Genomic DNA, 15,122 nt, shown 5'->3' on the forward strand with positions numbered 1-15,122 from the left:
AAGAGCTGCTGTGCTGGAGATACCCCTATGGAGCAGGATTTACTTCAGTGGAGTTTTGGTGTTCACCAAGTGCGCCCCTTGAGTGTGTCACTCATGGATGTGGTAGGTTTGTAAACCAGCATGGTAAAGTCTGACCACCAGGTGCACTGTCTCTGGGGCCTCCCCGGAGGTGCAAAGTCAGCCTCTGCCTGTGCCTTGCCCAGAGCAACGCACCATGAGCTACACAGCAAACTGTCGTTGGCTGCTACTTGTGCTGGGCTTGGAGGTGTCTAGGAGAGGCCAAGCTATGAATCAATGCAGGCTGCCACTAGTGCCAGGCCTGGGGCCACTTATCAAGATGTATGGGTCACACTGAGGCCAGCTGCTGCTTGCTTGAGAGATTTTAGGGAAGTCCTCAGCATAAGGCTAGAGAGGTCACTTGCATAGAAAAGCTACTGGAAATGGCTTGGATGAGCTGACAAGTAGGGAGGGGCAGGGTCTCCAGGAATCACCTGGGCAGGGCCAAAGGTGTGAGTCGGGTGCTGAAAATTCAAACATGGCTCCTGCCTGCTGGCTCTGTGGGGCAGAGGGCTCGTCAAAGGAGCAATGACCTCTGCCAGCTCTTCTGTCTGGGAGAAAGCTGCCCCTTTACCTCTTGCCCCAATTTCAGGCACATTACCTCCTCTCCTAATGTCCCAAGTCCTTTCAAGCCACTGCCCAGCACTGGAGCTCAGAGGGAGCGTGTCTGAGTGCATGCACGGCCCTTTAACAGGAGCTCCCTGGGACTCTGCAGCCTCCGTGTCACTTAGCCACTGTCCCCGCTGGTTTTCACAGCCCAAAGTTATAGGGATGTCTCTTCCCAGCCCTGGAACCCTGGGCTGGGGGGCCTGTTGTGGGGCTAGGACCCCTCACTCCTCTGGGAAACCTCTACTGCTGAGATATCCCTCCTGGTTTTAAACCTCGCACCTGGGTGTGGGCCCATGGCCAAGTCTCCCCCATTCAGCCCCATGTCTCAACCCCTCCTACCTGTCTGGATGTGCTTCTCCAGTTCCCTAGTTGTAGGACTTCTGTTCGGCTAGATTTTGGGAGGATCTGAGTGATGGTCATTCTGTATTTTAGTTTTAATTTTGAGGTGGTTGTGGAAGGCAGTAGGTCCCCTGTTACCTACACTGCCATCTTGCTGTTTCTCTGTAGGAATACATTTTCTACAAAACAACATTACAAAGTAATCCAAAATCTCTCCTCTCGATTTCATTTATTTCAATCTCCCTAGATAACCTAAAATGAAGTAGAATTTCCTACATTATTTGAGAAAGTGATGTCATTCCTGTTTAGCCTAACTGACACATATAATCGGGTTTCAACAAGAGAATACATTCAATCCCCACCAAGAGTAGAGAAACAAATGTGCCTACTGTACACCAGAAACTAAACAATTTGACCAAACAACACAAACTCACTCTCACCAGGAACATTTATCTATAAAACAGAAGAGACATGACTTTTATATAAAACACAAAGCTTTCCAGGAAGTATGAGGAGGGAGGGCCATTTTGTATTTTAAAAACCTAATGTCTAGATCACTGACGGAAGTGGAAAACAAAAAAAGAAAGACTGTCTTCCACCTGGAAGTGCACTGGGACTGAGCATAGCAGCCAATGCAATGAAAGGGAGCAAACACCTCTGTCATGTGTGAGTACAAGGAGTTGAGCTTTGTGCTCTAAATAGGTCACCTCCTGCAATGTTCACAAACAAACACCCAGTATGAGAAAAACTGAGATTACATTATCCATGTGGTAAAACCCTAGGTACCCAGGTCTTTCAGGAAGACAGCATACCTGTAATCGCTGAAATACTCCTGATCGTAGGCCTCCAAATCCATAGCGGCTCTGCAGGTTCAGAGCACTTTCTGATACCTCTTCATAGGGGGACTGTTCAATTTCCCAATCAAAGTCTTCGTCATCATCTTCTACTCCTCCCTCAGAAGCACCTAAATGTGTTAAATATTAATTTTTTTAAATACTGGATTTCCTAGGTATAACATGGGAAGAATAAAATGGGAGGAAAAATGACTGCCTATGTTGCACCAAAAGAGAGTAAAAGAATATGCATATTCTAGATAGCCAAAAGAATGGATCCAACCCAGAGTCCATCAATGATAGGATGAATAAAAAATAAGTGCAATGAAAGCAGAGACCTCGGCCATACATGCATAAATCTCACAAAAATGTTAAGTGAAAGAAGCCAGACAAAAAAGAACACATACTATGTGAGATACATATACACAGAATTCAAAAACAGGCAGCAATGAGGATAGTGGGCATCCTGGAGAGGAAGAGGGAGAAGTGAGTGAGAAGAGACACAGGTAGGATTCCAGGGTGTTGGAAATGTTCCATTTCTTGACTTAGGCGGTGTTCACTTCCTGTAACTCACTGAATTGTACACTTCTAATCTTAGTTCAAGTGGTCAATATTCTGTTAAAGACAAAGATGCTGTTTCGATTGGTCCAAAAATATGACTGACCAACTGGTTCAGGGGAGTTCTTTATGTCTTTAAATTATATGTTACCAAATGAGCTATTTTCACATAACCTCCTTATCTTGTCACCTGAAGTATTTTCTCCAATCTCCTGTTTGCTAAATCACCCTCCCCTGGAAACAGACAGCATTATAAATATTCTGCTTTTCTTTATTTTCTTCCAACTGCAATAAACATACCTATTTCCTCCACAAGTGGTTTTGCAGTCCTGGATTTTCTTGGTGCCAGAAGCGCAGTTAACATGTTCAACCCCTCAAAATGCTGGCCAGGAGTTTCTTTGGGCAACTGAATGGTAAAAATTCCTTAAAGATAAATTTGTTTTATGCTTAGCAAGATTAAAATATTCAAAGAATTCACAACTATATCTATGTAATACATATCTTGTTTAAGTATAATTCTGTTATAGAGCTCCAAAATTATGCCTTTCATATAGTGAATAAAAACCAAAATAGAAAAGGTTCCAAGAAGGCTTTTCAGAACCACTGATTCAGCTGTCACTGCTATAAATTAATCTGTTTAAGCTAAAGAATGCTTTAGTCTTTGCGGTATCACCTTAACTAATTATTAATAATATTAAAAGTCTAAGTCAAAATGTCCAAAACTCAGTGGTGTGAGAAGGTAACAGCTTAGAATTAACCAGTAGCTACTTATAAAATTTATTTCTGGACTAGGAAGGCAAAAAAATCAGGATACATTATCCTATAGAGAATAGCAGCAATTTCAAAAATACAAAAAAAGCAGTTATGGCTTAATAAAGTTCTTTACTATCTCAAGAGCTACACTCCTAAAGTCTGTCTAAAGCACACACAAATTATACCTATGTACTTCTTTTCTTTCCTTGACTGGGTTTATCAAACTTCATCTCAGCTCTGCTATGAATTCATTACATTATTTAATACTCTTACATTTTAAAACATTTTACCTCTTTCACTGTACTGAACCTTATCCTAATATATTAAATACAACTTAACCCAAAATATTTCCACATACAGCAACCTTCCTAAACTCCTGTGTCTTTTTAAAATGTAGTAACAACTTATCTACAATTAAAAGAAGATTTACAACCTAGGAAGGCAGTTTCATTATACTTCCTTATCACATTAATTACATTGCACTTTTGGTTAGAACTTTGTCATTTAACATTTTCATCCCATCTTTCCTCCGTTACCCTAGTTCATCAAGGTAAATAAATAAATATGCACTGAAGCCCGGCCGGGCATGGCTCAGCAGTTGAGCATCGACCTAGGATCTAGGCCATCGGGGTTGATTCCCGGTCAGGGCACATGCCCGGGTTATGGGCTGCAGCCGATCAATGACTCTCTCATTATTGATGTTTGTCTCTCTCTCTCCCTCTCCTTTCCTCTCTCTGAAATCAATAGCTATATTTTAAAAAATAAATAAATAAATATTCACTGAATAAATTACATAAGAGTACACAGTATATTCTTATTCATATCCAGTAACAAAGTAAAATACAGGGGTTTCTATAATGGGAAAATAAGTAGTTTTATGGCTAGCTGAAGTGAAGGACTTAATCAATCACAAAAAGAAAATTTAATCAGCCTTTAAATGACACCTATGGACAGCTTCTTTCTCATCCACATATTATTAAATTTTAAGTTGGAAACTGTACAAGAAAGATTTGATTCACAGCTAAAATCATCTGTATCTTCTATTGCCTCACACATTCTAACTTTTACTTTTAAACATTTAATAAATGTAGAGGAAATAGGAAATAAAAACTATTATAAGTAAATAGAACCAGGGTGTTTAACTTTACTGTGAAGAATATTGTGAAATACTTTAAAAGACTAAATTGTCATTGTTAAGAAATCCATGATAACAGCACTGGAAACTGAAAAACTTTAGTGACAGGAACAGACTGCACTTGCAATACACCTAAAAGGTCCTCACAGTATCTTGAAAGATTTTTACATAGTTACTCTAACATGAAGAATCCAAAGGACAAAACTAACAAAATCTCCAAAGTAAATACCTTTATCTGCATCATAGGACCCATGTTCACTCCCATTCTCTACAATTCTTCCAGGAAGGGTCAATCTGCAGATTTAATATAAGGTCTCATGAAGTGCTTAAATTACAAAGTATAATAAGTGGCCATCAATGACAGTATACATTGAAATCTATCAACCATTTTAAAAGGCAATCCCTCAGCATTTCTTTAACATTTTACAAACTAAGTAACTTATATTTCTTTCCTAGCTAAGAAAAAAGAAATCAGAGATGACTCAGCTGTCTGAATACCCACTAGTCACCAACAAAACAGATACTTAAAAAGAAAAGCCACAATAAATATTAATTATCACTACTGTTACAGTACTTCCATCTCCCTAATGAGTATTTATATACCTGGTGCCTGACACAGCAGGGGCTCAATAAAAGTAGATTAACTGGCTTCCAAAAAGGGGGATGGAGACAATAAACAAATTGTATTGGGCAAATTACTACTTAAAAAAAGCAGAAAGCAAGAGTATTTTTTTCAAATCCCATAATTAATATGTGGGGATTTCTCTTTCTTTCACACTAAAGGAAATGAACTGATCTCCCTGTTTCCAGTTTTACTCTGATTCAGTCTTCCACTGAGGCCCCAAAAGAATTTTTCTAAAACAGAACACTGATTGTCACTTTTCTATTTGAACAAGTTTCTGACTGCCGACACTAACTGAATTAACTTAAACTCACTAGTAAGGCACATCAAGCCAGCACCCTTCCATTCCAAACTTAAAACCTGAGCCCCTTTATTCCCACCCCCCTCCCTTGCGTCCTATTCTAACAATAACAGCAACAGTAATAATAATAACACTTGGCAGACCCCAAAGGGCCCAGGGCTTCACAACTTAGTTACTATTGATCCCAACGGTTTCCTGGAGCTACAATGAACTTTCCAAGACAAGATCCCTTCTAAACCCAGTATAAGGAGTCAGTTTATGGATAAATTATAGTTATAATTGTTACAAATACTAACTTTACTATCAGAATCTGAATTGCATCCCAGCTCTGCTATTTACCAGCTCTGTAATTTTCTTTATACGAGTTAATTAACTTCAAGGCTCATATTCTCATCTGTAAAAAGGTAAAAATAACAGAATCTATCCCAGGGTTACTATGAGAAGGAAATGATAATACAAAGAGCTTAATGGCTGGTACAGTAAGTAAGCATTTAAAAGATGTGAACTATTATTATCAGCTCCTTCCTCCTAGACTCCTTATAAGTATAAATTCTTACTATGTAAGAGTGAAATCATATTTGTTCACAGATCTGCCTCCTCTGCTAGACTCTCAATTCCTCAAGGAGAGGGGTGAGATTTTATTCACCTTTGATATACTGTAGCAAACTGTATTTTTAAAGATGGCCCATCTCACATCATTCCTCCCAACAGTGGGGGGGCCTATGTACCCTCCCTTTAAAAGTGGGCTTCTGGAACTGTTTTAACCAATACAATAAAGCAGAAGTGACACTGATTTTGGAGATTAAGTCATAAAAGATGGTATAGATTCTGCCTTGCTCTCTGGAATACTCACTTTCAAAACTTTCAGCTACCCTGTTAGTAGCCCAACTCCCTGAAGAAATCACAAAATAGACCATGCAAAAAGATCACACAGGGAGGCCCTGAGACTACAGGAAGAGAGATCCTCCCCACCTCACCCCACCAGTCTCCAGTTGCTTCGGCTGTTCCAGATCTAGCCACCATATGGCCACAACTGAATTAAAAACAGCAAGCCAGGAGAGCTCAGCCAAGCCCTCACAAAGTTCCTGACACACAAAAACCAAGACAGGGAGTTAGTGACTGTTGTTTTACACCATTAAGTTTTCTTGGTTATGTAGCAACAGATAACTGGAACAGCAGGCCCTTAATAATAACACCACCAGGCCCGGCAGGCGAGGCTTAGCTGTTGAGCATCGACCTAGCATCCAGAAGATCAGGGGTTGATTCTGGTCAGGGCTCATGCTGGGGTTGCAGGCTCGATCCCCAGTCGGGGGCATGGGGGAGGCAGCTGACCAATGATTCTCTCACCATTGATGTTTCTCTCTCTCTCTCCCTCTCCCTTCCTCTCTCTGAAATCAATAAAGATATATTTTAAAATAATAATAATAATACCTCCTGATTATTTAACACATGGATAAATAGCAGGCATGGTAATAAGGACTATGAATGAATTATCTCAATCCTCATATCAACTCTTTAAGACCACTAAACATGAGTTCCATTTTACAAATTAGGAAAATGAGGCTGAATAGCTTGCCCAAAGTCACAGAGCTCTAAGTGTGCTGAGACTCAGATGGGCCCAACTTCCAAGCCTCCGCTACCCAAGGAATGGATCTTTAGATTGTTTCACACATTACCTCTTATTTTGTCTTCATCAAAACTCCCCAGCTTAAGCATGAGTGATTTTTACTTTGAAATTTTTATTTTACTGTATTCATTTTATTTCATAATCCTATCTCACTTAAGAACTTTTCTCTGAGCCTCTGATCCCTCATCTGTACCAGGGGTAAATAATAGAACCTACTTTGCAGGACTTCCCTAAAATCAAATGGGATCACTCATATAAAGCACCAACCTGGAGTAAAAGTTCAGCAAACGTTTGCTAACAGCATCATCATCTGTGTTAAATATCACCCGCCCAGAAAGGCTTTCCTTGGCAACTTTATATAAACACAGGCTCCCTTTTATTCTCTATCAGCGCAGTTTATTTCCCTTCAGAGCTCTTCCTACAATTTGTAGTTATGTTCACTTGATTTTTTAATTATTATTCTTTCCCCGCTACAATGTAAACTCCATGAGGCACCACTACATCCCCAATGTTGAAAACAGAGCCTGGCCCGGCCGGGCGTGGCTCAGCGGCAAAGCGTGGACCTAGGATCCAGGCGATCAGGGTTCGATTCCCGGTCAGGGCACATGCCCGGGTTGCGGGAGGCAGCCGATCAATGACTCTCTTATCATTGATGTTTCTATCTCTCTCTCCCTCTCCTTTCCTCTCTCTGAAATCAATAAAGATACAGTTTTTGAAAAGAAAACAGAGCCTGGTATATACCATGCACTTGATAAATAAATCAAAGAAACAGATGAGCAAAAAAAGAGAAGTGCGGCGCCTCCGCGGTGTTGTTAGGACCAAACGGGCTCCGGCCGCGGGAACAGCCCGACCGACGGGGAGGCCGCTGGGAAGACCGGGGCGGGGGGGGGGCCCCTGAACTTGGGGGGGCGGTAAGGGGAGGGATTTCCCTCCTGCGAAGCGGAGAACCAGGGCTCGCCGGCGACCGGGCGGAAGGGCCGCGCCGCGCCGTCCGCGGAACGCGGCTCCCGGGCGCCCCGGAGCCCGCCCGCCGGCCGCGCGCCAGCCCGGGGCCGAGCCAGCCCGGGGGCCGAGGGCGAGGCGGCCGGAGGCCGCGGCTCCCGGGCGCGAAGGGGCCGAGGAAGGCGGGTCCCGGGAGGACTCGGCGACCCGGAGGCGACGGACCGCGCCACCCAGGGAGCGCCCCGCCCCCGTCCCCGCCCCCGCCCGAGGCGAACGGCAGCGGACCTGGGAAGGCGACAGAGTCCAAAGGCCACGCTTTACCCGGCCACGAAACCCGCTCGGTGAGTGAGAACCCCAAAACCCGCTCAGGGAGGGAAGGAACCCCAAAACCCGCTCAGGGAGGGAAGGAACCCCAAAACACGCTCGGTGACGGAAGGAACCCCAAAACACGCTCAGGGAGGGAAGGAACTCTAAAACCCGCTCGGTGACGGAAGGAACCCCAAAACACGCTCAGTGACGGAAGGAACCCCAAAACACGCTCGGTGAGAGAGGGAACCCCAAAACCCGCTCCCCGGCCAGACCGGGCGGGACTCGCCTGAGGAAGTAGGGCTTGGCGTAGAACCTGAAGTCCACCCCCTGGAAGTACACGTCGAACTCGGACACTCGAGCATAGGGCACGCGGATGGCCAGGGTCAGGAAGTCGGGGTCCTGGCTGAGGTCGAACGCGGGGGTCAGCATCGTCGCGGGTCCCACCGCTCAGACGCCCCAAGACGCCCCACGCGCCAGCAGTCCTCCGGTAAGTCATTGCTCTTCCGCCTCACGGCGGAAGTGCTCGTGCGCGGAGAGGAAGTCCCGCCCACCCCTGTCTCCTTGGAGACGGGACGCTGTTCGGGAGCAGCGGGAGCAGCGAGCCGGGCCGTGAGCGCCGGGAGCGAGGCCGGGCGCGGCCGGGAGGCTCCGGGCCCGCGTCGGCCGCGGACGCGCCCAGCTCCGGCGAGGGCCTGGGAGACGCCGTCGGCGGCATTGGCGTCCCGGGGGACGCCGGCGTGTGAATCTCTTCTCGGCCGCCTCCCCGCTGTAAGACGCGGGAAGGTCACAAAACCTCTCTGCGCTCACATGTCTTTTCTGGAAAGCGAGGCTAACGCTGGAGGTGCCGTGAGGGTCACCTCGGATTACGGGGAGCTCTGAGAACGCGCCTGGCCGGTCGTCGCTGCTCGGCGCGGCGCACCCGCCGCCTCCCTCTGCGCGTCCCCTCGGCTCCGGCCTGTGGGTCAGCAGCTCTGCCCCCCCTTCTTCTCCCCTCCACGCGTCCCTCCTTTGGCCTTTCTCCTATAACTCCTTATTTGAATAGAGTCGTCTTGTTTACGAGAGTGCGTCCGACTCATCCCTTAACCCGCCCTGTGAACTGCGGGGACCGACTCGGGGTAAGCAGCGCGTCCCGCGCCGACCCGCGCCTCCGGGTGACGACCCCGCGGCGACCCCGCGGCGACCGCGCCTCCCGGCGACGACCCGGCGCCGCCCGTGCTCCCGCGCCGCGGGCCCTCCGCGCCCCCGCTCCCTTCTCCCGAGGTTCCCGCCTAGACGGGTCTGAGGCCCTCTGCCCTGTCTCTCTTCGTTCTCTTCTTTGTACTTCCCCCTGTAGTCTATGCTCCTAATGCTCTCCCAGTGCCTCTCCGATTAATCTCTTTGCCTACGTGTATTTCCTCTCATTTTATTTCGTGTTATTACTGATATCTAAAATAGTCCAGGAAATAACATTTATTTCCTGTTTTTAAATATGAGTGGACAAGGGGTGAAAGTCATCTCCTCAGGCAGTGGACTGGATAACCTCAAAAGACTTTTCAACCTCCAGTTTTTCATGAATCTTGGATATTAACTAGGATTCAGAAAAATATATTAACACAAACAAACAAAATTTAAAATAAAAACCACTCTGCTTAGATCTGGGAGTTTTGTAAAGACAAAATAAAAGGTCATGTGTAAAACAATTTAAAGAGTGCTCTTTACACATTCACCTATTCCTTGGGTAGCACAGAGATTAAATCAATTAATTGAATACTAGTATGTGACAGCACTGTACAAAATCCTTTATACTGATCTCATTTTCTCATCCTGACAGCTCTATGAAGTAGACATTACGTATCCCCTGGTTTGCACAGGATTACATAGCTAGTGAGTGGTGAAAGGGGAATTGAAAACCCAGTGAGCCTGATTTCTGGCCCCAGGCTCTAAAATACAACAGAATTGACTCCCTCTGATATCACCATACCCAACTTGTCTCACATTATGAAACTAGTAAAGCTCAATATGGCTCCCTGTTTCAGGCCATACTGAGCTTTACTAATAATAGTCACTCAATATTGTAAATAATTGATATAAACTTTGAATTAGTAAAGACCACAAAAGGTCCCTTGAGATAGACCTTTGCCTGGATCATTCCAAATTTGCTTCTCTAGAAAGGACCTTTACAATTACAAAGGGACCTCATTCCTGTAGGTCACAGGCATTAATATTTTTAAATTATTAATGCAAGAATATTAACTGAGACTGAAGCTATGCTATCCACAAGGAAACACTAAATTGAAAGCAGTTTACAAAGTAGAGCTATGAACTTTCTAGATATTTTATTTTGGGTTTCGCAACATACACATGCACACACACGGGAATGCAACACAGATCAACAGACTATATGGTTCATTGTCGCTGTTATAAGAAATATATTCAGTATTGCATCTGCTGTATCACAAATTACTGATAGCTGCAACTGTATATAAACAGGGTTTTGTTGGTGGTGTTTTATTGCAAGCTATAATTCACTTTAGTTTTGTATTTCCAATTAGAGGTAAATTATACAGGTTATAAATTCTGTAAAAAAAAAAAAAAGGAATGTAAATTTAAAGAGTCACTTTAAAATGGAATCAGAGCTACCATCCCAGGCTACTGCCTTGCATGTCTTACTCCTCAAATCTTTGCAATATTGAAACAGGGCAAAATAACCTTTGATCAAGATTGTGTCCCAAAGAACTGTTTACAAGGATAACAAGAAAGCAGATATTGTGGCCACCAACTGATGACTACCAAACTAAAAATTAAAAACATTCTTTAGAATTAGTGTCACTATGTTATATTATGTGCACCAATAGAAATACTTTCCTTCTGATAATGTAATTGTTCCCCTTCCCTTTGTCATAAATACACCTTGCCTTTGTCTCCTAATTGGAGCACTATTTGAGTTTCTGCCTGAATTACGCTTCCCAAACAGCAATTTTTAAAATCTCAAATAAATGGTTATTGCCTTTCATTTGGGCTTTTATTTTTAGGTTAACAAATCTGGTTTTAGGTGTGGGATCTGAACATTTCACTTTCATGGACTAGCATGCCTTGGAACCAGGTATGATACCTACAGAGCCTCTTTTGTGCTCATGGCTTCCATGGACCACTATCTCTTTGACTGAAGCAGCCCTCTTGAAACTGGACAACAATGGTTCTGGGCTGCCTGTTACCACTTGAGCCAATTAAGCAGAGGGTTGAATCATATATGAGCATTTATTCCAATATTGCCAGCAATGTGGGAAAGCTGGGAGTCATCCACAAAAATCTGCTCTGCCGCCCCCTATAAGCCAGCTGCTTATATTGGGTAGAAGGACAAAGGTTACATTGGAAAGTAGGAATTACAGGCACGGGGAAGTAGGCAAGGTGGGCTGGGGTTGCAAAAGGCGGGTGCCACTGGGATTCCATCATTTCCAGAACAAGGTTGTTAATCTTTCCATGATGGTGGGCAGTTCTCAGAAAAGGAGACTGGACCAAATTCCAAGGTTAACTCCCATATCCCGGGGCATACAACTCCCAGCCAGGTTAGAAAGTGCTCTTTCCAATTCGAACAGAACAATCACTGTTAATAGAACATGGTTAATATTTCTTATTAACAATCACCATTAGCAGAGCATGATCAATATCTCTGCCCCTAACACTCTTAGGTTTGGAACTCTCTCCTTTTTTGGTTGAGATTAAATGCCTTTATTTAAAATAAGGAGTGGTTTTTCCTTCCAGGATGTGGCCGCAATTTATCGTGGGGATGATTGTCCTGGTGCCAGTATGAAGCATGGAGCAGGATGCTATAGGAGCTTGCTACCTCATGGGAAAGGATCTTTTTTTTCCTCAGGAGGAACATTTCATAGCTCCCAGTCTTGTAAGAAGTGCCCTGTGGGGTAAGCAGCTCACAAGAGTTTCCCTGGTGGATGAGTACTCTTTTGGTCAAGAGCTCTTTTGTTTTTTTTTCTTCCTCTGCCTGTTAGGTCATTTGCTATAGAGAATATTTCCTAAGAGGAATCCAATCCTCTTTGGAACAATGAAATACATTCTTTGATTGATAAGCAGAAGTTTCTAAAAGATAAAATAATTTCTGTAAAAGAATTCAAAAAGAAATTTTGGCCATCTCAGTAGGTACTTGAACATTTCTTACTGTTTGTCCTGTCTGAAGCCTAACAAGATATTTCAAAGAATTTAATAACTCTATGATCAGAAATTTGGCAAAATTGGAAGTTGATTATTCAAGGTCAAATAGGAGTTTAAAGCATCCTCAGTAACTTTCCAAGGCCTTCCTAGCTGATCATCAGAAGTGTAAACACAGCCCATAACTCCCTGAGACTAAACAAAACAAAAGAAAAAAATGGGAAAGAATCTTCAAGTTTTAGACATCTGAACAGGTTGAACTTATTCCAACTATTATGAAATAATGAGATTTTTGTCTTACTGTATCTGTCTCAAAGCTGAAATATTTAAAGCAACAAAACTATCAGGTCTTTGGTTTTGTGTATATGTGTGTGAGTGTGTGTGTGTGTACACCTCCAGAGGAAATTATTAGAATTGATCCATAAAGAGCTCAGTTTAATTGGCTTAAATAAATTAAGCACTTATATAAATTAAGAAATATAACAGAAATTGACATGAATGCTTTTCAACCTTACATGATCTTGGATAGTATTTAATATTAAAGCTAACTTTAAGCTTGTTGGTTTAATTAAAACAAACCTGCCTTTAAATTATTAACATTTAATATAATATAATTATTATTTTATCTGGATTTACAACAAAATGAGTCCATATTATCTCTGTTACAGCTTGGGATAAAAATAACTGTCTAATGTTATATCAAAATTTTTATTTTATTTTGTTTTTTAATTTTACTTTTCATTTTTTTATTCAAAATATTACATTCTCCCCATTGAACCCTTCGACCCCTTGTGACGCCCCTTCTCAGTCCCTCTTCACACCATTGCCTGTGTCCTTGGGTTATGCATATAAGTTCTTTGGTTAATTCCTCCCCCTCCACCCATCCGCCCCCCTCTATCCCTCTAAGACTTGTCAGTCTGATCCATGCTTCCATGACATTGAGTCATTTTTGTCCATCAGTTTATTAAGTTCTTAAGATTCCACATATAAGTGAAATCGTGATGTTTTTCATTCTCTGCCTGGCTTATTTCACTTAGCATAATATTCTCCAGGTCCATCCCTACTGTCCCAAAGGGACAAGATCCTTCTTCTTTACAGCTGCGTAGTATTCCATGGTGTGAATGTCCCACAGCTTTTTATCCACTCAGCTACTGAGGGGCACTTGGGCTGTTTCCAGATCTTAGCTATTGTAAACTGCGCTGCTGTGAACATAGGGGTGCATAGATTCTTTCTGATTAGTGTTTCAGGATTCTTAGGATATATTCCTAGAAGTTGGATCACTGGATGAAAAGGCAGCTCCATTTTTAATTTTTTGAGGAACCTCCACACTGTTTTCCACAGTGGCTGCACCAACCTGCATTCCCACCAGCAGTGCACCAGGTTCCCCTTTCTCCACACCCTCGCAAGAACTTATCACTTGTTGATTTGTTGATGGAGCCATTCTTACAGGTGTGAAGTGATGCCTCTTTGTAGTTTTAATTTGCATATCTCTGATGATTATTTTGTGTATGGTGTAAGTTGAGCATTTTTTCATGTCTCTTGGCCATCTGTCTGTCCTCTTTGGAGAAGTGTCTATTCAGATCCTTTGCCCATTTCTTAATTGGGTTGTTTGTCTTCCTCTTGTTGAGTTGTATGAGTTCTTTGTATATTTTGGAAAGTAGCCCCTTATCAGATGCATCCTTGGCAATTATGTTCTCCTAAAACATGTGTTTCCTTTGTATTTTGAGGCTGTTTTCTTTTGCTGTGCAGAAGCTTTTTAGTTTGATGTAGTCCCATTTGTTTATTTTTTCTTTTGTTTCTCTTGCCCTAGGAGATGTATCAGTGAAAATTCCACTACGTGGGATGTCTGTGACTTTACTGCCCATGTTTTCTTCCAGGATTTTTATGGTTTCGCAACTTACATTTTAGGTCTTTTATCCATTTTGAGTTTAATTTTTGTGTATGGTGAAAGTTGCTGGTCTAGTTTCATTCTTTTGCATGTACCTGTCCAATTTTCCCAGCACCATTGATTGAAGAGACTGTCTTTACTCCACTGTATCCTTATGCCTTCTTTGTCAAATATTAACTGACCATAATGGCGTGGGTCTGTGGGGTCTCTGTTCTGTTCCATTGATCTATATGTCTGGTGTTGTACCAATACCAGGCTGTTCTGATCACAATGGCTTTGTAGTATAGTTTTATATCAAGTAAAGTGATCTCTCCCAGTCTGTTCTTTCTCAAGATGCCTGCAGCTATTTGGGGTCTTTTTGGTTTCATATAAATTTTTGGAATATTTGTTCTAGTTCTGTGAAATATGTTGTTGATATTTTAAAAGGAATTGCATTGAATCTGTAAATTGCTTTGGGTAGTATGGACATTTTAATGATTTAATTCTTCTAATCCATGGACATGGTGTATTCTTCTACTTGTTTATATCTTCCTCTATTTCTTTTTTCAGTGTCCTGTAGTTTTCTGAGTACAGGTCTTTTACATTGGTTAAGTTTATTCCTAGGTATCTTATTTTTTTAGTTGCAATGGTAAATGAGGTTATTTTTTTCGTTTCTCTTCCTGAGAGTTCATTGTCAGTATATAAAAATATCATCGATTTCTAGATGTTAATTTTGTATCCAGCTACCTTGCCAAATTCTTTTATCAAATCTAGTAGTACTTTGGTGGAGTCTTTAGGGTTTTCTATGTACAGTATTATGTCATCTGCAAATAATGACAGTTTTACCTCCTTTCCAATTTGGATCCTTTTATGTTTTCTTCCTGTCTCATGGCTGTGGCGAGGACTTCCAGTACTATGTAGAATAAGAGGGTGAAAGTGGACATCCCTGTCTTGTTCCTGGTTTTAAGGGAAATGGTTTTAGTTTTTGCCCAGTGAATATGATGTTGGCTGTAGGTTTGTTTTATAT

General features: G+C 42.5%; 1 protein-coding gene across 1 annotated transcript in view; it reads right to left on the bottom strand.

Annotated features, from left to right (window-relative positions):
- The window catches only part of SHQ1 (SHQ1, H/ACA ribonucleoprotein assembly factor), a 107,449-nt gene extending 98,866 nt beyond the window's left edge, over positions 1-8,583 (bottom strand). Inside the window, exons 1-4 of the mRNA XM_087825138.1 lie at positions 8,372-8,583; positions 4,514-4,578; positions 2,697-2,819; positions 1,818-1,969 (exon numbers count right to left, since the gene is read on the bottom strand). Of these exons, the coding sequence (XP_087681264.1) occupies positions 1,818-1,969; positions 2,697-2,819; positions 4,514-4,578; positions 8,372-8,514 (483 nt within the window). The 5' untranslated portion in view covers positions 8,515-8,583. The remainder of the gene's footprint in view (positions 1-1,817; positions 1,970-2,696; positions 2,820-4,513; positions 4,579-8,371) is intronic.
- Between the last annotated feature and the right edge of the window lie 6,539 nt (positions 8,584-15,122).

This window comes from Miniopterus natalensis, chromosome 15, assembly GCF_054644295.1.
Source record: "Miniopterus natalensis isolate mMinNat1 chromosome 15, mMinNat1.hap1, whole genome shotgun sequence".
NCBI classification, from domain to species: domain Eukaryota; kingdom Metazoa; phylum Chordata; class Mammalia; order Chiroptera; family Miniopteridae; genus Miniopterus; species Miniopterus natalensis.